Raw genomic sequence first — 25,129 nt, forward strand, 5'->3', positions numbered from 1 at the left:
GGAACCAGATATCTTAGGTGCGGCCTCCAGAAAGCCAGGACCTCCCAGTGAAGGAAGCTGAGGAGGTGTGTACCACCTGCTCAAAAGCAGTTATGAACTTTTCAACGCCAGCCCGTCAAAGCACGTGGTGCTTGGGTAGTGAGAGTATAGATCACTTTTCCTTTATCTCTTTTTCTGTAATATACTGTATTCTTTTTCCCAAAAGAAACTAATTTCCATAAGTAATAAATATAAATTCAGAAAGTGTAAATGCATGTACAGTGAAAAGATATAATCCGCTTGCCCATATATATACTTTATTCATGGAAAAAGGAACGCATTAAGTATGTTCATATAAATGAACACAGTAGTAAACGCTCGTGCAATAAAATATTTATTAAACATTCTGTCCAAAGCAGTACACTCGGGCACTTAACATGAAATCAGATTTGAAAATCAGAGCAGTTATTTTTTAAGTCACGAGAAAAGTGACACGTATATGCATCGCTCACGGTGCTCCTTACAGGCTGTCGAGGAAATAGTCTCCTGGACCATGTAAGTAATTCTTTCCCCAGGTTCTTACAACACAAGTAGGTTATAAGTGAATTCCAAGTAGGACAGAGTCCTACATGCCATCCAGAAATATACCCCTTGGGATAAGATTCATTCCAAATCCTTCTTCCTGTCTGAGACTCTTATGAGACGCCAGTTTATTCTCACCAGACAGGGAGAACTGGGGATGTTTCATGACTCAGGTAAGATGATGGTTAACAGCATCAGTTCTGGAATCAGACATACCTGGGTTCAAATCCTGGCCCTGCCACTTCCTAGCAGGGTGACCTTGGGCAAGTTATTTAACCTCTTTATGCCTCAGTTTCCTCATTAGGAAATGGGTTGTTGGAAGATTAAAAGGAATACTGAATATAAAGTGCCTGACCTGTAGTTAAGTGCTGGGCAGTAAGTATGACAGACCAGCTCACCTAGGATTTACATGGTCGGTGGCTGATGGAGAAAAGCTATTTGAACACCTATAGGCTGATCTCAGGGTCCAGGCCCAGGGCAGTGGCTGGGCCATGACTACACCCAAGTTGCTCCATTCTGGTCTCTCAGCACAGAAGCCAGAACAGAATTAAGTCGGTACGTGCCTTTTACCTCTGTCCCATCACCAATAAATTTACGCAAAAATGTGGTCCACAGGTTTAGTCCGAGATTTCTATGTGGAAGTCCTATTCTGTGTAGAAATCAACAGGTTAGAAATTCCATGCCAAATGTTGTAAGTTCCTGAGCACGTCGACCTTGTTCACCTCTGGGTGGGATCACTGCCAAAGCCCTGAGTACTGTGTGATCTCAGTGACCCGAAAACAGATCTTCTTTGGGAACATGCAGCTTCTCTAATCATGCTTTTCTTTCAGTGTCTGCCATGTTGGAGAACGAGAGCATTCAGGGTCTGTCTGGGGTGAAGCCCACGGGCTACCGGAAGCGCACCTCCAGCCTGGCGGATGGAGATAACTCCTACTGCCTGGAAGCCGTCATCCGCCAGATGAATTCCTTCCACACAGTCATGTGCGACCAGGGCCTGGACCCCGAGATCATCCTGCAGGTGTTCAAACAGCTCTTCTACATGATCAACGCGGTGACTCTCAACAACCTGCTTCTGAGGAAGGACGTCTGCTCCTGGAGCACAGGCATGCAGCTCAGGTACGAGAGGCGCCTTGGCCTGGCACACACCAGCCCCATCGGGCACGGGACACTTGTCTCTGAAACTGAAATCCAAATGCAACTGATCGTCCTTGTCACAGTCAGTATGTGACTCAGATCCATCACCTTTTTATTGGTTGGTGAAATTCATCACACACTGAGATGGTGACCCGGTAAACAAATTAGTTCAGAGCTTAAACACATTTACATACTTTAATATGAAGATTGTAAATATGAGGTGGATAGGTCAGAGAGAAAAATTAATGACTTAAGAGGCACGAAGGCTCACAGAGAAGTACGAACATGTTTGCGAATGTTAAATGTTAAGTTTTAATTCAATACAGTTAATGCCTTTTTTTCTCATTAACTTAGTACAGACACTTTAGATACTTCATCTTGGCTTGATTTTAAGCACCCACTCATTTCACAAAAAGTTATTGAGTGCCAGGTACTTTTCACGCTTTTGCCCATGTGGGACAATTAAGATGAGGAGAATGATAACACTAATGGCAGCTGGCCTGCAAAATAAACACAAGAGGTGAGCTCTTCCCAGTGAAGTAGGAGGCCAGGTTTAACAGAGCTCACTTTTCCTGTGTCTAAGGTACAATATAAGTCAGCTGGAGGAGTGGCTTCGGGGAAGAAACCTGCACCAGAGGGAAGTTGCTGAGACCATGGAACCTCTGATCCAAGCAGCCCAGCTCCTGCAGTTAAAGAAGAAAAGCCCCGAAGATGCAGAGGCCATCTGTTCCCTGTGCACCGCCCTCAGCACCCAGCAGGTGTGGTCACTGTCAGCCGAGGGCCTCAGAGCAAGCCCAGCTTCCATTTCAAGTCTGTTCCTGCCGGTGGTTGTTTCTTAGTGTGGCACTCCTGGCCCTTTCTGCTCCCAATGATACAGTCCTGAAGGTCCAGAGGATGGGACGTTCCTGGATGAACCAAAGGCTACTTCGGTCTGTGAAACAAGATGACACGGTTTCCCAGTAACTCTCTGGTGTCTCTTGTTTACGTAGAAAGATAAGGTAGTCAACCCACAAAACGTCAAGCTTAGGCACACACTTTTTTAAATGCTTACAGTGAATTCTGGAATGTCTCTCACCTAGAAACTTAAGCATCCGGCATTTGGCATTAAATTGTTTTCTTTACAGCTATGATTCCATTATGGTCCTGTTTTCACTTAGCATCCATTTACATTATTTTAAATAAAGTCAGTGAGAATCTAGCTAGAGGCATTTAAATGTTCCTTTCCTTTTCCCCTCAAAATTGTATTTGTACTAGGACTCGGTTGCAGAGATATTACCAGTCTGTAAAAAGATAAGTCTTGTCCACACACAGGTGACCTTGCCCTCCGCCATGAACGTGCCTGTTTAGAAATGGGCCCTCCACAAGGTGGTAGTGCAGAATGAGACCAGCATGAGGAAATCAGATTTTCCAAATTAAATCATGCACCTTCTCCCTGCCCAGCACCTAGAGAACAGCAAAATCCAAACTCAGCATTGCAAAGTAAACATACATTTCCTTACCTCCTCCACGAACTACTAAGAGATGAGATCCCAAACTCTGAGGAAAACTGCTTCCTTCTACAAGTGTACTGAAAGTTTTGAAACTTTTTAAAATGTTGCTTTCACAAGTTTACTCCTAGACTGCAACTGGCTTCGCTCTGCCCCTGGGCTGGCTACTTCCCCCAGACAGTTGGTAGCAGACAGAGGATTAGCTTCCACTTAGACAGGAGTAAAATCTGTTCCTTCGTAAGTGATTTTGGGGGTGAGGGGAGGTAGGAAGGCTTTGTTAAGACCTTTGTTATATAAGGTAAGATACCCAGGACTCTTTTACTGAAACCTTTAAATTACTCGTGGATAAGAGGCTGAGTGCTTCAGGCAGCAGTTCCCTAAAATCCTCATTACTTTATAAGCCATGGAGCGTAGAGGGCGGGGTGGGCAGGTATACGGGAGAGAGGAATGGGGTAAGAGAGCTCAGATCTTCCAGGCAGAGCTTCCGGACTCTAGTTTACTACATGTAGACCCCTAAACATCAGGCCAGCTGTATCTAAACTGTGGATCTTGCCTAAAGAGAAGTGTCCTCCTGTGCCAATGTCATATGTTCTTTAAAATTCAAAAGTTGTCTTATGTTCACTTAGCTGTGTGCTGAACTTTTGTTTTTATTCCAACAGATTGTCAAAATTTTGAACCTTTATACTCCCCTGAATGAATTTGAAGAACGGGTAACAGTGGCCTTTATACGAACAATCCAGGTGAGTTTTAAAATATTAATCAATTTTATAAAGTCCTAGTGAAAAACAAATAAAAGAATTGGTAGTTTAGATTTTAACCTTGCTTCTCTTTATTAATGAAATAACGTTACATTCTAGAAGACCTTACATTTTTAGGTGTTCTCTTTAGGTAAATATGAGCCACACCACCCATGAATTACTTATCATATACGCACAGAAGACTGAACGTCAATCATCTCTGCCTCTCAGATCTTAGACATTGTCTAAGTAGTTCATTTGCCACTAGCATGTTACTAAACTATAGCGCAAAATGAAATTAACAAAGTAAGCAGAATATCAACCCTACCCACAAATGGAACTAAGAAATACTCTTTTCAGAAAACAACTTGAGCTCTTAAATCTTGACTCTTAAGGCTTACAATATTTGCCCTTAGGAATATGCTTGAAAGAAAACATTTCCGGGAAATGATTATTTAAATCTGTCTTAAGAGTATGGGAATTTTTACATAAAGATGAGCTGCCTGGGCTTCCCTGGTGTCACAGTGGTTGAGAATCTGCCTGCCAATGCAGGGGACACGGGTTCGAGCCCTGGTCTGGGAAGATCCCACATGCCGTGGAGCAACTAAGTCCATGAGCCACAACTACTGAGCCTGCGCGTCTGGAGCCTGTGCTCCGCAACAAGAGAGGCCGCAGTAGTGAGAGGCCCGCGCGCCGCGATGAAGAGTGGCCCCCACTTGCCACAATTAGAGAAAGCCCTCGCACAGAAACGAAGACCCAGCAGAGCCAAAAATAAATAAATAAATAAATAAGAAGACCCCAAGATCACTATTTCAAAAAGAAAAAAAGATGAGCTGCCTAAGCTGAGCCCTAGGTGATCTGGGCTGAGTGCCTAACCTTTGTGGGCGCCCTAGCGGACAGCATGTAAATGATGAGTCACATCAAGATTACTCAAAACACGAGGAGCATTTCTCCCATTAGTATATGTGGGTAACATTTTGAGGAGACCTAATACTTTCTCAAACTTTTAAACAACCTCTTTAGCCTGTGAAGTAATTGTCAATATGAAACAAGGATAAAATGAAATGGGGAAAAGTAATCAGAGGAAGAGGCAGGAAAAGAATAAATTAACTTGAGCGTCATGTATAAGTAGAGAATAGAGGCTGAAGATCAAGGGAGGGTGTTCTCTTAAAGGCAGTGGGGGAAATGCAGTGGTTTATTAAAGACTGGGATCACAGAGAAGCAGGCGGAGAGTCACCAACACAGATATTGTATAGTCAGCTGCTGAAAAGACTGATGACAGAAGCCATTGAGTTCTCTGACCCGCTACTGTTTTTATGGAGAGTTGAGAATTTACACAAAGCAAAGTGCAGATTTACAAAGTCTCTTCTGTCTTTAAATACCTGAAACATACATTAGAGGGAGAGCTGTAACTGCTTATAAATTGGCACTGTTTACAGAAGAGTTCAGGCCAAAGGTCAAAGAATATGAGCCAAGTCAGACTTGGGTTTGAATTAAGGAAGTAGGAAAAAGACAATGGAAGTTGGTCAGATAGTCTCTGGAGACATGTACAGTCAGATTCTGAGTCTTCCTTAGCAGTCAATTCCCATGTCCAGCAATTCTTTCAAAAAATGGTTTTTGGGTTTTGTTTTGTTTTTCTTGCTAGAGTTTTATGTTCTGTTTCTCCCTAGACAGTGCTCAGAGGAAAGGCTCGGACAATCCATGCCATCCTCCTGTACTTGAACCTTATGTAGGATAAATACAAGTTGCTTATTAAAGCAAACCATTTACTTGGGTGGTGAGGACAGAATATGCTGACCTATAAGAATGTAAATTTAAGGGGATTGTTAAACACACCAAAGGATTCCCACCAGCAATGCATGAGGTATATACATACACAGGAATATCAGTCTTGTATTTTTGTATGTTGAACCACCCTTGCATTCTGGGGATAACTCCAAATTGGTCATGTATATGTTTGTTAAGTCTAACTGGTTTATAGTGGTGTTCTTTGGCCTCTGTTTGCTGTTGATTTTCCATATGGTTGTTCTATCCATTATTGAAAATGGGGTATTGAAGTGTCCAACTATTATTATAGAACTCTTTCTCCCTTTAATTCTGTCCATTCTTGTTTCATGTATTTTGAGCTCTGTTGCTAGGTGCATGTATATTTGTAACTCTTATATATTCTGGATAGATTGAGCCTTTTACAGATATATAATGTCCTCCTTTGTCTTTTGTAAACTTTTTTTATTTAAAGTATATTTTGTATGACAATAATATAGCCATTTCAGCTCTTTTCTGATTATTTGGAATGTCTTTTATCAAACTTTTACTTTCAAACTTTTTGTGTGTCTAAACTGTCTCTTGTAGATAGCATGTAGATGGATCATGTTTTTTCAATCCATTCTGCCAATCTCTGCCTTTTAATTGCCTTTAAATTTACATTTAAAGTATTACTGATAAAGGATTTACTTCTGCCATTTAGCTACTTGTTTCCTGGATGTCTTAATATGTTTTGTGTTTTTCAATTCTTCCATCACTGCCTTTTTGTGTGTTTATTTCTTGTAGCGAGTGTATCATTTTGATTCCCTACTTTCCTTTTCTGTATATTTTTTAGTTATTTTCTTAGTGGTTACTGTGGTGATCACTGTTCACATCTTCAACTTATAACGACCTAGTTTAAATAATACCAACTTAGTGTCAATAGTACACAAATACTCTGCTGCTATACATCTCCATCCCTCTGCCTTTATATTGTTATTGTCACAGATCACATCTGTTATACATGTGTACCCATTAACAGAGATTTATAATTATTTTCTGCATTTGTATAAATCATACAAGAAAAGGTGCTACAAACCAAAAGTATAATGCTGGCTTTTACTTTTACCTATGTTGTTAGCTTTACCAGTGTTCTTTATTTCTTCTTATGGCTTGATTTCTTATGGCTTTGAGCTACTGTCTAATGTCCTTTCATTTCAGCCTAAGGACTTTCTTTAGTTACTGGTAACCAGATCCTTCTGCTTTTGTTTATCTGGAAATGACTTAGTTGTCCCTCAGTACCTGTGGGGGATTGGTTCTAGAACCTCCATGGGTACCAAAACCTGTGGATGCTGAAGTCATTTATATAAAATGACATAGTATTTGCATGTAAGCTATGCACATCCTCTGTACACTTTAAATCATCTCTAGCTTACTTATAGTACCGAATACAGTGTAAATGCTATGTAAATAGTTGCCAGCATGTATCAAATCCAAGTTTTACTTTTGGGAACTTTCTGCAACTTTTAAAAAATTAATTAATTTATTTATTATTTTTGCTGTGTTGGGTCTTCGTTTCTGTGCGAGGGCTTTCTCTAGTTGTGGTGAGCAGGGGCCACTCTTCATCGCGGTGTGCGGGCCCTCTCACTGTCACGGCCTCTCATTGCGGAGCACAGGCTCCAGACACACAGGCTCAGTAGTTGTGGCCCACGGGCCTAGTTGCTCCACGGCATGTGGGATCTTCCCAGACCAGGGCTTGAACCCGTGTACCCTGCATTGGCAGGCAGATTCTCAACCACTGTGCCACCAGGGAAGCCCTGCAATTTTTAAAAATATTTTTGATCCATGGTTGGTTGAATCTACAAATGCAGAACCCATGGATACAGAGGGCTGACTGTAATTCTTCAATCTTGAAAGATAGTTTTGCCAGATATAGAATTCTTGGTTGACAGAAAGAAGAAATTTCAGGACTTCAAATATATCACCCCTGCCTTCTGGCTTCCATGGTTTCTGATAAGAAACCCACTTTTACTCTTATTGAGGACACCTTGTTATGTGGTAAGTCACTTCTCTCTTGCTGCTCTCAGGATTCTTTCTTTGTCACTGGGGTTTGAAATTTTGACTATAATGTGTCTCAGTGTGAATCTCTTTGAGCTTTTTCTGCTTGGAGTTTGTTGAGCTTCTTGGAGAGATATATAGAGAGAAATATATCTTTCATCAGATTTTGGAATCCAGCCACTATTTCTTCCAGTAGTTTGCTGTCCCTTTCTTTCTGGGACTCTTATGATGTATATGTTGGTACACTTTATGGTGTCCCACAGGTCCCTCAGGCTCTGTTCACTTTTATTCACCCTTTTTTCTGTCCACTCCTCAAACTGAAGAATTTCAGTTGCTTTATCTTCTGTTTCACTGGTCATTTCTTCTGCCTGCTCAAGTCTGCTGTTAGACCCCTTTAGTGAACTAAATGAAAATTTTCATTTTAGTTATTATACTTTTCCTATATCTGCCTCCAAATAAAGGGAAAAGGAGATGGGCTCTATCCCTTTAAATCTTCCAATTGATGCTGCTGGAGGGAGCCACTGCATCCCAAGAGAGCCGAAGTCAAGGCAGGCATCTGTGCCAGTCCTTCAGGGAACTAGACCAACCGAAGTGCACAACCCCAGATTTCTGAAAGACAGGATCTCACTGCCTACCCTGGCACCAGCCAGCTGCTCCAGGACTGTGGGTTACTATCCCTACAGCTGCAGTGGGGCTGGAGAATGGGGGATGGTAGCTGATGCACACTGATCTCTTAGCAAAGATGAGCAGGCTCTCCCTTCATCAGGCACTCTCCTGGTTGTTGTAAGTGTCCAACCAGGTTACAGAGTTACAAGATAGTTGATGCCAGTTGCTTTTTTCTAGCTCAGTGGTTGCTTCAGTGGAGGGACTGACCCCTGGAGGTTCCTGCTCTGTCATTTTGTGTGATGTCAGTCTCCCCATTCCTTTTTACAGATGAGGAAACTGAGGCAGAGAGAGGTTCAGGAACTCACCCAGGGTGGTGCCAGGATTAGAGCTCAGGTTATCTGCCTCCAGAGCCCATGGCCTTAACCACTTCACCATACTGCCTCGCCATATGATTTGCACCTGAACTATATTTTTCTATTCTCCCTTAGATGGAAAATTTTTAAAGAATGCTAGAATTGGGAGAGGAGTTAAAGTCATATGATCTCCAACAAGCCTAAACCAGATCTTCGCTCCTTGCTAAATACCTCAGGGAGAGGGAGACCACATTCTCCTGAAGTCCTACCCAGTTATTGTAACATAAATATTCCTGTGATTCATTTTTGTGAGTTCACCAAAACTGGCTATTTTTAGGCATAGGAAGTATTTTACGTCATCTTATTCTTCCCCACAGGCACAACTGCAAGAGCGGAATGACCCTCAGCACCTGCTGTTAGACTTCAAGCACATGTTTCCCGTTTTGTTCCCATTTAATCCATCTTCTCTGACCATGGACTCAATCCACATTCCAGCGTGTCTCAATCTGGAGTTCCTCAATGAAGTCTGAAAACGCATGTGCCAAAGCTCGATTGCCAGAAGGAAGTATACAGTACAGTAAAGTGAATTTAAGGATCTGTTAAATCTATAAAAGTAGATCAGATCAGAGGTTGAGAACCTGTGCAGAGTGAACTATACAGAATAAGACACATCTGTTATTTTATTTTGTACCTACTGCTCAGAATAAAAACACTTGAAATATGGAAGATTTTTTTAAAGTATGATTTCGGTCTAAACAAATATACATCATGATCTACAGCCACCAAGCAGTCCCCATGGGCCATATAAAAGATACCAGTCTATAAAATGGAAACTGCCTAGTTTTGATCTTTGCACATAGCTGGAGAATGCCCAAAGTAAAATGATATAAAACATATGTAAGTCACATAAACTGCCTTCAGAGGACTTTTAACAAATAACGGTACTAATAACCATGACACTGTCATATAGTGAGTGACATTTCCCCCCCGTCAACAAACCGTAGGTGTGGATGGGTTTATGGGGAGGTGTTTTGAGGACAAATATACAGACCTGGGCCTTCTGAGAAGTTTCCCAAAGATATTTTTTAATGCCTGGTGATGCAGAGACAATGGTGTAATTGACCTCCAGAGTAAACAGTTTGATTATTGGTTTCTGAAATAAAATTAGAAGACTCAGTCCCTAACGTATTCAAACCCACTTGTGTAGTCATGAATTTACGGAAGAATTACGCTAAAAATGCCGCAGTCCCAAACGAAAAATGTGAGCAAACAGAAAGATATTCTTTACGTTTCCGATGCTAATCCATGCACTTCCTGAGTCAACAAAACTTTCACAAAAGTCTGTGTAAGCTAAATGTTAGAAAAGAATAACAAGCCTTATTTACAGATAAAAACCAAACAAGTCAGGATAAAAGCCTTTAATCCCTTATTGCCATTATACCTCCAAAAAGAACATTACATAATGCGCTAGTAATTCCAGATAACTAAAAGAGTAAGGAAAACAAACTTCATCTTGAGGATCAGACTATTTGAAAAGCCTTTTTTAAAAATCAGTTCAGGTATTATTAAATTATTATCCAAAACTTTTGGGTGTTTGTGGGTGTGTGTGTTCTTTTTAAAGGGAGAGAAGCTTATGTCAACTTTCCCTTTTCAGGTTATTTTCAACACTTTTCAAATTTACCACAAAAAACTGTAAATATCTCTGCTTTGAAATAAGGGTTTAAAGAACTTTCAATGATGATATTACAATGAATTTTACAATGAATTGTAAAGAATAAAGAATATTCAATGGGTTTATGGGGAGATTTAAAGAATATTCAATGATAATATTACAATGAATTTGTTTGCTACTTTTATAATTTTTTGTCTCTTCTAAAGCAAGCATTCGATTAGAAAATCCTACATGTTGTTTACAGTCTTCTACTATTTTTTTCATATTTCTGGTAGATAACAGTATGCTGCTCCCATGACAGGAACAGATGGTGTTTGCAAATCATAGAAGAGCCTCTATGTTGCATCAAGAAGAAAAAATTTCTCCACAGAGTACAAGTAGAGCCCCCATACCCCGCCACCTTCTCTCACTCAGCCTCTCAGCTTAAAAGGCTCTTGGAAACACAACACACTCCGAGCCCTAAACAATCCTGTGCGCGGAGCTATCCTCGCCCGCTGGGCAGGACGAGGCACAGCCCCCGGGCGAAGACCGCTGCCCAGCACGTCCCAACCCAAGTCGGCGGCATGATCCCCTCGACCTCCACGTTGCACGCCCCGGCTTCTCTTAGGTGTCCACGCAGAGCTGTGCCTTTCCCTTCCTTCCCAGCTAGAGTTACGTGATACGACATCCCTGACCACACCCTTCAACAACCCACATGCTGACTAGCTTTGGAAGGCCAGTCTAAACCAGTTGAGTCCGTGGCTGCCTCTTTTTAAAGTTGTTTATTATGTGTAACTTGCTTTTTACTGCACTTTAGTTTAAAACTTGGCTTCATGTAAGGCCTGTTCTTAATCTTCGAGAACCAAAAATGCCTTGTTAGAGTGCTAAGGAGTGTAAAAAGCAGCGATTCCATAAATGCAACGGCTTCCTGTCCTACGTGCTGTCTTACACCCTCATCCTCTCCATCCCTCCGGGTTACTCCCTCTGCTGTCACTGGTTAATCACTGGGTGCCAAGGACTCACTGAATAAAAGCTTGGCACGTAGAATAAATGGGGTGGGGGAACCTCGTGAATAGTCCTCTACTTAGCCTAAGAAATGCAGGTTTAGTTCTCCTCTTCCGAAGGTAAAGGTATTTCACTGGAGCTGTACTTGATCTATATATACTTAAAAAACAAGTACTCTTTTATAGACACCAGGAATAAAGGAATACAGTAATCAGTTACTTAATGTTTAGATCTGCCCTTTTTAATGTAACACTTGGAGACTGGAAGAAGCATCTTTAATATGTTAGCATTTTTCTTCTTTGCATTTTTTTTTAAAGTCAGTTCAATTCATTTTCCACCTTCATGAAATCAATAATGACTTAATTTAAATAACTTAATTCAACGTAAAGTTTTCAATTCTAAACCAAATATCTGTCTTTATATTGTAATATTTTAAACTTAGTTGTCACTTTTCTCACTATGTGCCTTTAGCAGTTACTAAGGTAACTGACATCAATTCTCTGAAATAAGTGTTTCTGTGGGAAGAATTTTCATGTTCAGCATAATGTCCTGGTGGTGTTTTGATCTGTCTTTTGAAACATGAGAAGCATTTCAAAGATTACTTAAGAATCAAATACTTAGATTAAACAATTTGTATTTTAAGTATTATATGGGACCTATCTGTCTACCTAGAGTAGTGTGTGTTCGTTGCTGAGGCTGACAAGCATATCACCTACATGCATATCGCCTACATTCTCCCTGTGCCATCACAGCTGCAGTTAGACTTATGGTACCCGGCAAGCAGATCAGACGCAAAGGAAAACAGGCTTTTCCCCCCTTTTTATGAAGCATATCAATACGACTTTCTTCCCTTTCCTGTACTAAATTTTAAAGCTTTGTAAAAACAAAACAAAACAGACAAAACGAGGAACTTGGAAAACTTAAAAAAAATGAACACTGCTACCATCAGTTCATCAAATATTTACTTAGAGCTTCACTTAATGCATTAAGATTATAGTAACAAATGCATTAGAATCCATTTCTTTTACATACAGTAAATCTGTTTTCATTCATTCTGAGGCACCAAGGGCATCCTAGGTTGAAGCACTTGTATAATGCCCAATGACTAAACAGTTACTAAAGTATGACAGCATGGGGCAGGACACTGTAGATTTTCCTCATAGTAGATTTCTCTGCAGTTTCTCAAATTATTTGCTGCATGACCCAAATAGCCATAATTCACTTTTTGTACACATCGGTACCATAGAGAATTGGGGAGTATAGAAAATTAGAGGTTGACGCCAATGCCATAGGACTTTTTCTTATCATAAAGGTCATTAGATACTCAAGATTGTTTTTCCTAAAAAAATTTCTAATTTTAATAAAGGGGGTCAATCAAAAATGAATTTAAACTACTTTCTAAAGTGATACAGTATCAGAATAATCCAGATTTGACTATAACATTTTGCTCCCAACTGATGTTTGGATGAAGAACTTCTTCACTGAAGGGGATCCCATCATATTCATGGGTGAATCTAACAATGGAGAAGAAATACTACTAATAAAAATATTTTTCCACTTTGACCAAATCTGTAAACTGCACCTTTATTTATAAAAATTGCTTGTATTAGTTACTGTAATATTCAGCTGTGAATAAAAATTTGTGGAAATAAATACTTTTGAAAAAAGTGGTGTGACAAATTTAAATGAAATTTAAAACTCTGTAACTACACATTGGCTGAAAAGTTAATTTTTAATGCTTAAGAAACTATTCAGGGGCCTATATTCAAAGATGCTTCATGATCATTTAAACCAGGGTTTGGCAAACTACAGCCTGCAAGTTGGGGTAGAGAGAGACTTTCCCTATAAAATAAGACTTACTGAGCTACACAATTCAAACAAGGCAGTTTTGGTGTAGTGGATCAATGGAATAGGACAGAGAGCCCAGAGATAGACTCATATGTATAACTTTGTAAATGGCAGAGGTGGCATTACAAATCAGTGGGGAAAATATTTACAAGATCTGTATGGAGGATCTTATATATAAGTGAAAAACATTAACAATAACATTTAAAAATTGGAGAAATATATTTCACAGATAAGAAGACTCCATACCACAGAAATGTCAATTGTCCCCAAGTTGGTCCGTAGATTAAAATCCATCTCACTACAGTTTTTTTTGGTGAAAATTGACAAGCTAATTCTAAAATTTATATGGAAGAGCAGAGGCCCAAGGATAAGGAAGAGGCTCCTCAAGACAAAGCGGGGAAGCTTTCCCTAATGCGTACCAAGACTTACTATAAAACTTCAGTAATTCAGATGAGTGCAACTGGCACAGAGATAGAAAATTTGACCATTGGAGCAGAACAGAGAGCCTAGAAACTGAACATTTGCATGGAAACGTTGGTAGACTGTTTATTACCTAGAGGAGCACACACAAAAATCACCTGGAAATCTTTTTAAGAACTCACATAACCAACCTCACCCAAATGTACAGGATAAGACATCTCCAGGGAAGGTGCCCTTAAACACCCATCATTAGGGAACCCTATTGGAATATCTCATGATACAGAAATGTGTTCACAACATACTGATCAGCTGAAAAGTTACCTCTGGAACCCAACTTCCAACTTAAGGATGGACAAACTTCTGGGTGGCTGGTGGAAGAATAACCTCTCTTCAGGAAAGCCTCCACCTCATTCCCAGAGAGGTGAGCGCCTATCTTCAGGACCTCAACAGGAAAACTGTGTGCCAAGAGCCAAATTTCAGACAGCATACACTTATGCAGTAACAGTAGAGAAAGAACAAAGCAGCCGACATCTGGGTCCTGGTCTGACACTTAGAGGTAGGTCTGGGTGGTGGCAGAAGCTGGCCTGGTGCTCCCAGCTAGGCTCCGGTGATCTCCTTCTGCACACAATCTTACAAAACCACATCAGACAAGCTCACTCTGACTAATGAAGGGAGACAACACAAGACTACGTCACAGTTTTGTCTAAACACAAACACAGGATCTCTGTGCAAACCACACGATACCAAACACCCCTCTCCTGGCTAATGGGTGACTGCAGCTTCTTCACCAGTTGCAGCTTTAGTCTAGCTCTGATCTTCCCTCCTTCTAGGTAGGATCATGCTGAAATAGCTAATCAAAGACTTGACCCTACTTCTGAACAGCACCCAATCCAGAGTGAACCTCTGCATCGCTGGACTCCCCAAATCACCTAACCAAAGCCCAATGTCCAACACCCTCTCACTGAGCTGCCCCTCACTTCCCTAAGGTGTGCCCGTGCTGTGCAGGCTTCCTGTTGCAACAGCGTTAAACCCAGCCTGTTCACAGACAGGTGTGTGCCAGGAGGCGTTTGGCTCAAGGGCCTCAACACAGTGTTGTCCCCTTCCACCAATATTAGCATTGTTCAGGGTAAACTTAGAACCAAGGAGGTACTGTTACTGAACCAAACTTGGGTCCGCTCGCCTGCACACAGCAAAGCCAATCTACCAACACGGGGCCGTGGAGAAGGAAAGTGCAGTGTACTGCAGGGCTAAGCAAGGAGTATGGGTGGCTAATGCTCAAAAAACCTGAACTCCAGATGGATTTCAGGGAAAGGCTTTGAAAGACAGGGTGAGGCAGAGGGTCTCAGGGTACCTGATCCGCTCCTAGACATTCTTCTGACTGGTTGGTGGTGAGGTAATCAGGGGTCAACATCACCAACCTTCTGGTTCCAGCTGGTCTGGGGTCTATGTGTTTGTGGGCAGCACGAAGTTAACTTCTCCCACCTGGTGGCAGTTTCAGTATCTGCAAAACAGCTCAAAGGACTTGGCTCAGAATATTATCTATAGCCCTTGAGGAGGAACTAAAGGTCCTTGACTTTGTTTAATGGCTAAACTGTTATTATTTTTGTCTTGACTGTTTTCTTTTGTTTCTGCATTTTCTCATTCTCTGATTAAGTTTGCTCTTTGCAACTCAGGGAAGGCCTAGGCGGTTAAAGTTTTTCTACCAACAAGAGGCAGGTGGAGGACGTGGGGGTGGGGGTAGGGGGCGGGTCTGTCCAGGGAAGGACCAATAGGGGCCTGCATGGTTACACCTCAGGTTATACAGGTTATGGCAGGTACCTTGGAGATACTGCCAGTTTGGTTGCAGACCACTGCAATAAAGTGAATATCACAATAAAGTGAGTAACATGAATTTGTTGGTTTCCCAGTGCATATAAAAGTTATGTTTCCACTATACTGAAGTATGCAATAGCATTATATCTAAAAAACAATGTACATATCTTAATCTAAAAATACTTTATTGCTTAAAAATGCTAACCATCATCTGAACCTTCAAGTCTTAATCTTTTTGCTGGTGGAGGGTCTTGCCTCAATGTTGATGGCTACTGACTGATCAGCGTGGTAGTTGCTGAAAGTTGGGTGGCTGCAGCAATTCTGATTGACATCTATACACTAATATGTATAAAATAGAGAACTAATAAGAACGTGCTGTATAAAAATAAATAAATAAATAAAATTAAAGAAAAAAAAAGTCAGCAATGAAGTTGCCACATCTATTGACTCTTCCTTTCATGAACGATTTCTCGTAGCATGCAATGGTGTTTGATAGCATTTTACCCACAGTAGAACATCTTTCAAAATTAATCTTCTCAAATCACTATGTATGGCAGCTATAGCCTTACAAAATGTATATCTTAAACAATAAGACTTGAAAGTCAAAATGACTCCTTGATCCATGGGCTGCACAATGGATGCTGTGTTAGCAGGCATGAAAACAACATAAATCTCATTGTACCTCTCCATCAGAGCTCTTGGGTCACCAGGTGCTTTGACAATGAGCAGTCATATTTTGAAAGCAATCTTTTCTTCTGAGCAGGAGATCTCAACAATGGGCTTAAAATATTCAGAAAACCATGTGGTAAACAGATATGCTGTGATCCAGGCTTGTTGTTCCATTTATAGAGCACAGGCAAAGTAGATTTAGCATAATTCTTAAGGATCCTAAGATTTTCAGAAAGGTAAGTGAGGATTGGCTTCAACTTCAAGTCACCAGCTCCATTAGCCCCTAACAAGATAGTCAGCCTGTCCTTGGAAGCTTTGAAGTCAGGCATTGACTTCTCCTCTCTGGCTATGAAAGTCCTAGATGGCATCCTCTTCCAATAGACAGCTGTTTTGTCTGCATTGAAAATGTGTTGTTTAGTCTAACCACCCTCATTAATTATCTTAGCTAGATTCTGGATAACTTGCTTTAGCTACTACATCAGCACTTGCTGTTTCACCTTGCATTTTGATGCTATAGAGATGGCTTCTTTCCTTAAACCTCATGGACCAACCTCTGCTAGCTTCAAACTTTTCTTCTGATGCTTCCTCACCTCTCTCAGCCTTCCCAGAACTGAAGAGAGTTAGGGCCTTGCTCTGGACCAGGGTTTGGCCTAAGGGAATGTTGTGACGGGCTTGATCTTCTATCCAGACCATGAAAACTTCTGTATCAGCGATAGGCTGTTTTGCTTTCTTATTATTGTGTGTTCACTGGAGTACCACTTTCAATTTCCTTCAAGAACTTTTCCTTTTCATTCACAACTTCGCTAAATGTTTGCAAAAGGCCTAGCTTTCAGCCTATCTTGGCTTTCCACATGCCTTCCTCACTAAGTTTCATCATTTCTAGCTTTTGATATAATGTGAGAGATGTGTGACTCTTCCTTTCACTTGAGCACTTAAGAGGCCACTGCAGGATTATGAGTTGGCCTAATTTCAATACTGTTGTGTCTCAGGGAATAGGGAGATCTGAGGACAGGGAAAGGACAGGGAAACAGCCAGCCAGTGGAGCAGTCAGAACACACACAAGATAATCGATTAAGTTTGCCATCTTATATGGGCGCGGTTTGTGGCACCCCAAAACAATTACAGTAGTACCAGCAAAGATCACTGATCACAGATCACCATAACAAATATAATAATTGTGAAAAAATTTGAAATATTGTAAGAATTGCCAAAATGTGACGCAGAGACACAAAGTGAGCAAATGCTGCTGGAAAAATAGCACCAGTAGACTTGCTCCAAGCAGGGCTGCCACATACTCAATGAAAAACAAACCAAAACAAAACAAAACAAAATGCAATAAAGTGAAGCAGAATAAAATGAGGTATGCCTGTATTACTAAATGAAATTCTAAGGCTTGGTAAGGATATAGACACTGCAAATAACCTTCAAACAGGTAGAGGAACAAAGACAAATACACTGGACCCTTGAATGGGGGGTAGGAGAGCCCACCCTCCATACAGTCAAAAGTCTCTATATAATTTATAGACAGCCCTCCATATGGGAGGTTCCAAACAACCTCTGCTCATGCAGTACAGTAGTATTTACTACTGAAAAAATTCTGCGTATAAATGAACCCGTGCAGCTCAAACTCATGCTGTTCAAGGGTCAACTGTATATATCCTTCACTTAGGTCTGTGACAACATCTTAAGCTATTTGGAACACACCTAGACCTGGGGTAAGCTTAAAATAAGTTCGGTAAATCAGTGTCTGTATTATTTTCTGTCTACATTTCATTTCTGATGTTCTTGTTTGGCAACTCGAACTTTCTGTAGAGTAGGTATTTGTTATAAGGACAAAACTACATCCAAGGTAATAACTTCTTCTTAATTAACAAAATTTGAAGTTATCACCAAAGCAGTTAGATTAACAATGAGCACATACATAACTTGCCCAACTACTCAAGATTAGCAAACTCACCTGTCTCATTTATTCAAAGTCAAGGCCCTCTGTATCCTTGGGCTCTGTGTCCATGGATGCAATCAACTGCAAATCAAAAATATTTGAAAAAAATTTTTTTCCAGAAAGTTCCAAAAGCAGAACTTGAATCTTCCATGCACCAGCAACTATTTACATAGAATTTACATTGTATAAGGTACTATAACTAATCCAGAGATTGCTTAAAGGAGAATGTGTGTAGGTTATATCCAAATACCATGTCATTTTAGATAAGGGACTTGATTTTGGTATCCTCCTGTAACCATTCCCTAAGATACAGAGGGAAAACTCTACACATTTGTTAACATTGTCCTAGCCCCTACCAACTCCACCAATTTTCCCAGTTTCTGTTACTGAAACTTCTAAAGCCATTGCTGCATAAGCTACCATTAATTTTGAGTATTATAGGAAGTTTAAGCACAGGAAAATTATCCACAAAATGTAGAAGATAGGGCTGAGGCTGGTTATTTCTGAAATCCTAATGAAATCTTAACATTAGAATTTACAGATTTACAATAGATTCATTGATTTCTAGTCTTAACGCTGATCTACTCCTCTTTTTTTTTTTCAAAAAAATAATTACAGAAAGAAATGATAACAGGGCATTTCTAAAAATACCGAGAGCTAAATGTCTTAGAACATTTACATCTCACGAGGGCCCATGATTTTAAGATTATATGATTATTATATTATATTATTATATTATATGATTTTAAGAATTATAAAATAACTAATTTTGATATAGATATTTAGTGTTATACAATATATACTTGGTTATATATGGTTAAACATGAAAAGAACTAATTATAATTTATTTCCGGTAATTTTGCATCTTTATTGAAAGATACTTTTCCTCCCAATTGCTATTTTGAAAAGTTAAATAACTACTGAAGAGTTGTCAAAATAGAGCAATGAACAACCGTATACTCTACCTTTAGGTTCCCTAATTGGTAATACTTTGCAGCATCTGCTATCTCTCTTTCTCTGCCACTGTATTTGTATGCATTTTTTGAGTTATTTGGTAATTAGTTGCAGCATCATGACTCTTCACCTCTAAATATTTCAGTGTGTACCTCCTAAGAACAAAGGACAATCTCTGCCATATCTACAATATAATTAACATAATCAGGAAAAGTAATGTCAATGCTACCGTCTCATGCAATTTATAGAAAGTTCCCCCAACTGTCCCAATTCTGATCTTTAGAGTTGTTGTTTTTAAATCCAGTTTCCAATTAAAGATCCTATGTTACATTCAAATGTCACATATCTCCTCTAATCTAATACTATGCCTGGCCTGTTTTGTTTTTCACAACATTGACATTTTTTTAAGAGTTCAGGTCAGTTATTTTGCAGAATGTCCCTCAATCTGGGTTTGTCTGATTGTTTCCTTATGATTAGATTCAAGTCAGACTTTTTTTGGAGAAATCCTACATAAGTGAGGTTGTGCCCTCAGTGTGGATACATGAGGGTGCATGATGTCAGTTTGTCCCATTACTGGTAATGTTAAGCTTGGTCACTTGGTCATGGTAATACAAGATTTCTCTAGTGTATGGATAACTTTTCCTCTTCATGATACTTTGAGATTACGTAAATATCTTTACATAGATTTACATGTTTTTTATATATGTAAAACTTTTACCCAATGGTTTTCAAAATCCATCCATTTTCATGACATTTTTAGTTACAAAAAACTTAGGAAATTTGGAAAGACTTGCTGCTGGTGATCTGTAAGGTATTGAGTGGGAAACCGTGATACTTAGAGTGATGGTATCTTAACTTTTCTTAATAAATATATGGGGGGCAAATTGAATAGAACCTGACTTTTTCTCTTATTGAAGAACGCTAATACCCTTATCAATAGTTCTACAGACCAGATGCAATTACTCTGCATTTGGACTATTAGAAAGTTTTAATGGAAAAACCCATAACTTTTAAAGATCTGTTTATTTCCTCCGCCACTGTATCTCACACTTACAGATAATTCACTGCACATGTTTTCTGATTTTTATTTTCTTCATTGCAAAACACACATTTGACTGGCTTAAGTTTACTGAGTGTCGGCTTGAGATAAAATGTGTTGGTTTTGGCTCACCTAATGAATTCCATTTTGGTTTCAATTTTATTATGTTACTAGCTTTCAAACATAAATCAAGTTCTAATGCTCTAATGGTACCAGCTCTGTACCATCCTTGGAAGGATTAAGAAAATAATCATTCAAATCATTTTCTGTAGGAGCCGTGGTTGAGAAAGGCTGAGCATCTAGTAGTGACACGTTGCCTCACTTCTCCACCTACCCGAAACCACACTTAACCTCATACCCCTAGATCTTTCCCCTGCCGAAAAAGCAAATAAATCTTCCAATCCAAGCCACCATATGCAAGTATGTTACTTTTACCAAGGTTTCAACTACTTTATTTCTTCCACCGAGGAAGATTAACTTAACATTCACCTCCTTTTCTGTTTTCTATAACATATACCTTAGTTAATGATACCTGTCTCTTTTTCTACCTCCGCTTCTACGTTCCACATGCCATAAGCCCTGGACAAACAACATGGGCCTTGGGCTTCTGAGAATCAAGAGTTCAAACCTATAATTCAGCAAATCTAGATTTGAGGCCTTGGCAAATTCTTTGGTTTCTCTGGGTCTAAGCTTCCTCATGTATAAAATGAGAAAGAAAAAACTCTTACCTATTTCATGGGGTTGCAGAATGTTCCTTAATTTGGATTTGTCTGTTATATGAATTGTATGTTATTCAGTTTTATATAAAAATTATCATATTGCCTGAGTATATGAATTATAAACAGCATACATAAGTGCCTGGTGCATGGTAGGCACACAGTGCTCATAGATGGTAGCTTTTATTTTTCTATGCTCTTTGCTCATCATCCAGAATATGAAGGTGAAAGAAAATCATCAGGTATGTGGGAAGTTTTGATTTATTCAAAGTCCAAATTCCACTGACTATATACACTTCTTGTGAAAAAGGAGCATACATATTTTTTAAAGTCAATGGCCTCAGAATTCATGTATTGAATTGACGACTGTCAATTTCCTGGATTTGCTCAAATCAAAGCAACAGAAGAAAGAAAAGGAATAAACCAGAGGGTCAAATTACAATAGATGGTGAGTAAAAGGGAACAGTGGATAACTGGGAGAACAAATGGGAAATGAAGGAATTTTCTGTAACGATGGACATGTTCTAAATTATATTTTGAAAGCTGAGAGTAGTTTGGGTTAAAAGAGTATATGCGCTTGTGAAACTCATCCAATTTAAGATTTGTACATTTGACCCCATGGAGATTTTGCCTTAAAAGAACTGTAAACAAATACTGACCTCCTAACATGAGTCATAGTATTTCTGGGTGAAGTGTACTAAGATCTGCATTAAAAAAAAAAAAAAAAAAAAAAAAGATGGTTTGATGGAAGAACAGATGGAGGGACGTGATACAGCAAATATGGCAAAATGTTAACAACTGTAGAATACAGGTGGTGAATATATGGGTGTTCACTGTAGAAATCTTTCCACTTTCCTGTATGTTCAAAAGTTTTCATAATAAAAACTTTGGACTATAAAACAAACAAATAGGGACTTCCCTGGTGGTGCAGTGGTTAAGAATCCGCCTGCCAATGCAGAGGACATGGGTTCGAGCCCTGGTCCGGGAAGATCCCACATGCTGCGAAGCAACTAAGCCCATGCACCACAACTACTGAGCCTGTGCTCTAGAGCCCGCAAGCCACAACTACTGAGCCCACGAACCACAACTACTGAGCCCGCACGCCACAACTACTGAAGCCCACGCTCCTAGAGCCAATGCTCCGCAACGAGAAGCCACCGCAGTGAGAAGCCCGCACACCGCGACGAAGCGTAGCCGCTGCTCGCCGCAACTAGAGAAAGCCTGCGCGCAGCAACGAAGACCCAACGCAGACAAAAATAAATTAATAAAATTAAACAAACAAACACAATGTGAGAGGGCCACAAAGGCATTTGAAAAGCAGGATTCTAGGGCAGGCATTGCCTGACAGCTCACAGAACACCTCAGTGCCTCCCACCACCCCTTCCCAACTGTGTGGTCCCAGCGCAGGCTGGAAAAGAATTTCCAGACACAAGGCAGAATGTGAGGAAGATAGAGTTTATTAAAGAGAAGGGTCGCTGCAAGAACAGCTGGCCGACTTCCTGGTAGCCAGGGAAAGCCGACCCTGAGCGTGGGTTCCTTCTCTGGTTTGTTTGTTTGTTTGTTTTAACATCTTTATTGGAGTATAACTGCTTTACAATGGTGTGTTAGTTTCTGCTTAATAACAAAGTGAATCAGTTATACATATACATATATCCCCATATCCCCTCCCTCTTGCGTCTCCGTCCCTCCCACCCTCCCTATCCCACCCCTCTAGGTGGTCACAAGGCAGCGAGCTGATCGGAGCCAGCAATCCCACCACCGGGCATATACCCTGCTTGTCTGTTTTTATAGCCAGAGAACAAAGGGACTTCTGAGTCACCCGCTGATTGGATAGGATCTGCATGTTTCCAGTAGGATGAATACCTTTCTGTATATGGTATGGAAAAGGAGCAAGGCATGCTGCTTGGGAAAGCTCAGAGATGTTGCAATGGTTGCTGCATGACAGAGTGATTAAGGGTCTGGTAACTCTCTGTTCCGGCGATGTTGGCCCTTTTAGTTTATCTTGTTCATTGTCCTTGCAGCACACCACACCGACCACGCGAATCAAGCCCGAGGCAGCCTGGCCAGCCTCCGAGCCCTGGCGCTGGGGCTCTGCCCCTTCTCTGCCCGGGTCGCCTCCTGCTCGCCCGGTCTCAGTCCGTTCTCAGCACACACTCATCACCTGGTTCCCAGAACTCAGATTGCGCAGTGGTCACGTCATCATCGACCAGGGCTCACAGTTACAGCGGCAGAGGCATCCCTAACCTCCCTCATCCGTGCCCTAACCGGCTCACCCTAATCTCCCAGCCCCCGGTTCCCTGGCCCCATTTCGCCTGACAAGTTTTCATAATCCTCTCAGGCTCCGCCAGCGGCGCCGCCAGCCATAGGGCCCGATCATATAAGGAAAATACAGCGGCTTCATCCGGAGCTGCATCGTGGACCCGGGGGCGCCCCTGCCCTACGCCACTCGCTACACTCCACGCCTGCCAACCTCCCCGGGCCTGTCCCGCTCGCCTGCCCCGCAGTCTAGGCCTCTGCCCCTGGTCTGCGCAGCCGCTCTCCCCAGCCTGCGGGAGTCGCTCAGCCACTCCCCTCCCGCCGTCTTCCGAGCCTCCCCCACTCGACTTCCGGTCCACAGGCAGCGCCCGGCCGCACCCCACCTCCTTCAAAGCAGTTCCACACTTTCGGCCGCCTGGTCACACGTTTAAGAAAAGTCAGGGCTTCCCTGGTGGCGTAGTGGTTGAGAGTCCGCCTGCCGATGCAGGGGACACGGGTTCGTGCCCCGGTCCGGGAAGATCCCACATGCCGCGGAGCGGCTGGGCCCGTGAGCCATGACCGCTGAGCCTGCGCGTCCGGAGCCTGTGCTCCGCAACGGGAAAGGCCACAACAGTGAGAGGCCCGCGTACCACAAAAAAAAAAAGAAAAGAAAAGAAAAGTCAGGAGTGGGGGTGAAGAGGCACGTTAATTACCTGTTGGGGTAGCGGGGCGTAGATAGGATGGACAAGGTAGAGTCAAATCATTCTCTTGATTGGGAGACAAGAGAGACAAAGTCTTTAAAAAGAGCGATATGAGGAAAAAAATCCGCTTGCGAGGAACGTTCTCTTGTCCAAGGCCGGTCTCCCCGGGAGGTTTTGGTACCCTTGGTTCCCACGGGGTGGCGCAGAGGGCCGCGTCCTGCCAAAAGAGAGAGAGCGAGCCCTGGCCGAGCGGCGGGAAGTAGGTAAAAAGGCGCGGCCGAGGCCACGCTGGCGCCGCCCCGCGCGCTTAAAGTCCGGGTGCCCGGGGCGGTACGTCAGCGTCGCCGAGGAGGACCCCTGCGCTGACGCCCGCCGCCATGGCCCTGCTCCGAGGTGACCCCTACAGCCTCGCCTCTCTCGCCCCTGGTTGGTGGGGGGTGGGGAAGGGCCCGGTCCCGGCGGGGAGTCGAGGCCTCCTAGGCAGTAAAGGGGACTTGATAAAACCCCAACCCGAAAGCACTGTTTGGGTTTAGGAGAAAACATACTTGTCAGGCACTAGCGACAGTGATCTCCCGGCAACTTCCAGCTGAGAGTTGAGACCACGGTTTGCTTGCTTCTGACCTTGAAGGTCATTTGCCTTCGCGCGGTAGTGACCCACCTAGTTCGAGGTTAGCTATTTGGAAGACTGGGGCGGCGCCATAAGCACGAGGCGGCCTGGGGCGGAGGTGTGCCTTTCCCAGGAGCCCGGCGGCCTCGGACTTGGTCAGAGGGTGGGCGGGGCTTGGGGGAAAGGAAGGAATGTTGTCTTGCAGTCGGCAGTGGATTTCCGTTCCCCCCCCCACAGTGCTTGGTGGCGATCTGTTGGAGAACTTTCCTTAATCCCTTTCCCTTCTATTCTTTCGAGTGAGTCCAGAAGAGTGCAGTCATTGAGTACATAAATTCTACAGTTATTAACTTAAAAAAAAAATGTAAACTCCCTTTTCATAACAAATGGTCGCAGTCAGTGGAATAAGGATGAAAGCTCATCCTTACTTTATGTGTCCTTTGAAGAACCTTCAAATGGAACACTTTATATATCAAGGCCCCGGGCAGAAGAACACTTGGCAGGAACTGAGAACCATTATTCTGGTGGTCCAGGGCCCTGTGGGCTCTGTGAAGGAGGTGGGGTTTTATTCTAAATTCAAAAGAAGGCAATCTCCTACCTTAAAGTAGAATAACAGGATCTGATATCCAATCTGCCCCCATTTCCTCAGGGCTATGAGGCTGTCCATGTAGCAAGGAGAATTTAAGAATCTATTGCAAAGGCCCAGGCAACATCAGATGATGGTTTTGACTCAAGTGGGGGACAGTGGAGTTGGGGAAAAGGGGGAGGAATGATTTGAGATAGATTTGGAGTTGGACTTCACAGAACTTGGTGATAGGTTGGATGTGGCAGGTCAATGAGAAGGAAATGTCAAG

At 41.8% G+C, this 25,129-nt stretch overlaps 2 protein-coding genes, 1 long non-coding RNA gene and 2 other non-coding genes across 8 annotated transcripts in view; 2 read left to right on the forward strand and 3 right to left on the reverse strand.

The window, feature by feature from the left end:
- Positions 1–9,405, forward strand: part of MYO5B (myosin VB) — a 387,764-nt gene extending 378,359 nt beyond the window's left edge. For all 3 annotated transcript variants that reach the window (XM_060121183.1, XM_060121181.1, XM_060121182.1), the window contains 4 exons: positions 1,392–1,677; positions 2,279–2,453; positions 3,842–3,922; positions 9,057–9,405. In XM_060121183.1, coding sequence (XP_059977166.1) covers positions 1,392–1,677; positions 2,279–2,453; positions 3,842–3,922; positions 9,057–9,209 — 695 coding nt within the window. In that variant the 3' untranslated portion in view covers positions 9,210–9,405. The remainder of the gene's footprint in view (positions 1–1,391; positions 1,678–2,278; positions 2,454–3,841; positions 3,923–9,056) is intronic.
- Positions 374–24,408, reverse strand: LOC132504123 (uncharacterized). Its single transcript, XR_009534745.1, has 4 exons — positions 24,217–24,408; positions 23,684–23,888; positions 18,042–18,107; positions 374–2,626 (listed from the first exon to the last, which is right to left on the reverse strand). It is a non-coding gene; the product is annotated as an uncharacterized LOC132504123 (long non-coding RNA).
- LOC132504611 (small Cajal body-specific RNA 18) lies at positions 22,863–22,944 on the reverse strand. The gene has a single exon (XR_009534993.1). It is a non-coding gene; the product is annotated as a small Cajal body-specific RNA 18 (non-coding RNA).
- LOC132504620 (small Cajal body-specific RNA 17) lies at positions 23,022–23,162 on the reverse strand. The gene has a single exon (XR_009534999.1). It is a non-coding gene; the product is annotated as a small Cajal body-specific RNA 17 (non-coding RNA).
- ACAA2 (acetyl-CoA acyltransferase 2) overlaps positions 23,910–25,129 on the forward strand; it is a 43,388-nt gene continuing 42,168 nt past the window's right edge. For both annotated transcript variants that reach the window (XM_060121185.1, XM_060121184.1), the window contains exon 1: positions 23,910–24,064. In XM_060121185.1, coding sequence (XP_059977168.1) covers positions 24,049–24,064 — 16 coding nt within the window. In that variant the 5' untranslated portion in view covers positions 23,910–24,048. The remainder of the gene's footprint in view (positions 24,065–25,129) is intronic.

The sequence above is a fragment of the Lagenorhynchus albirostris genome, chromosome 14, assembly GCF_949774975.1.
Source record: "Lagenorhynchus albirostris chromosome 14, mLagAlb1.1, whole genome shotgun sequence".
NCBI lineage: Eukaryota > Metazoa > Chordata > Mammalia > Artiodactyla > Delphinidae > Lagenorhynchus > Lagenorhynchus albirostris.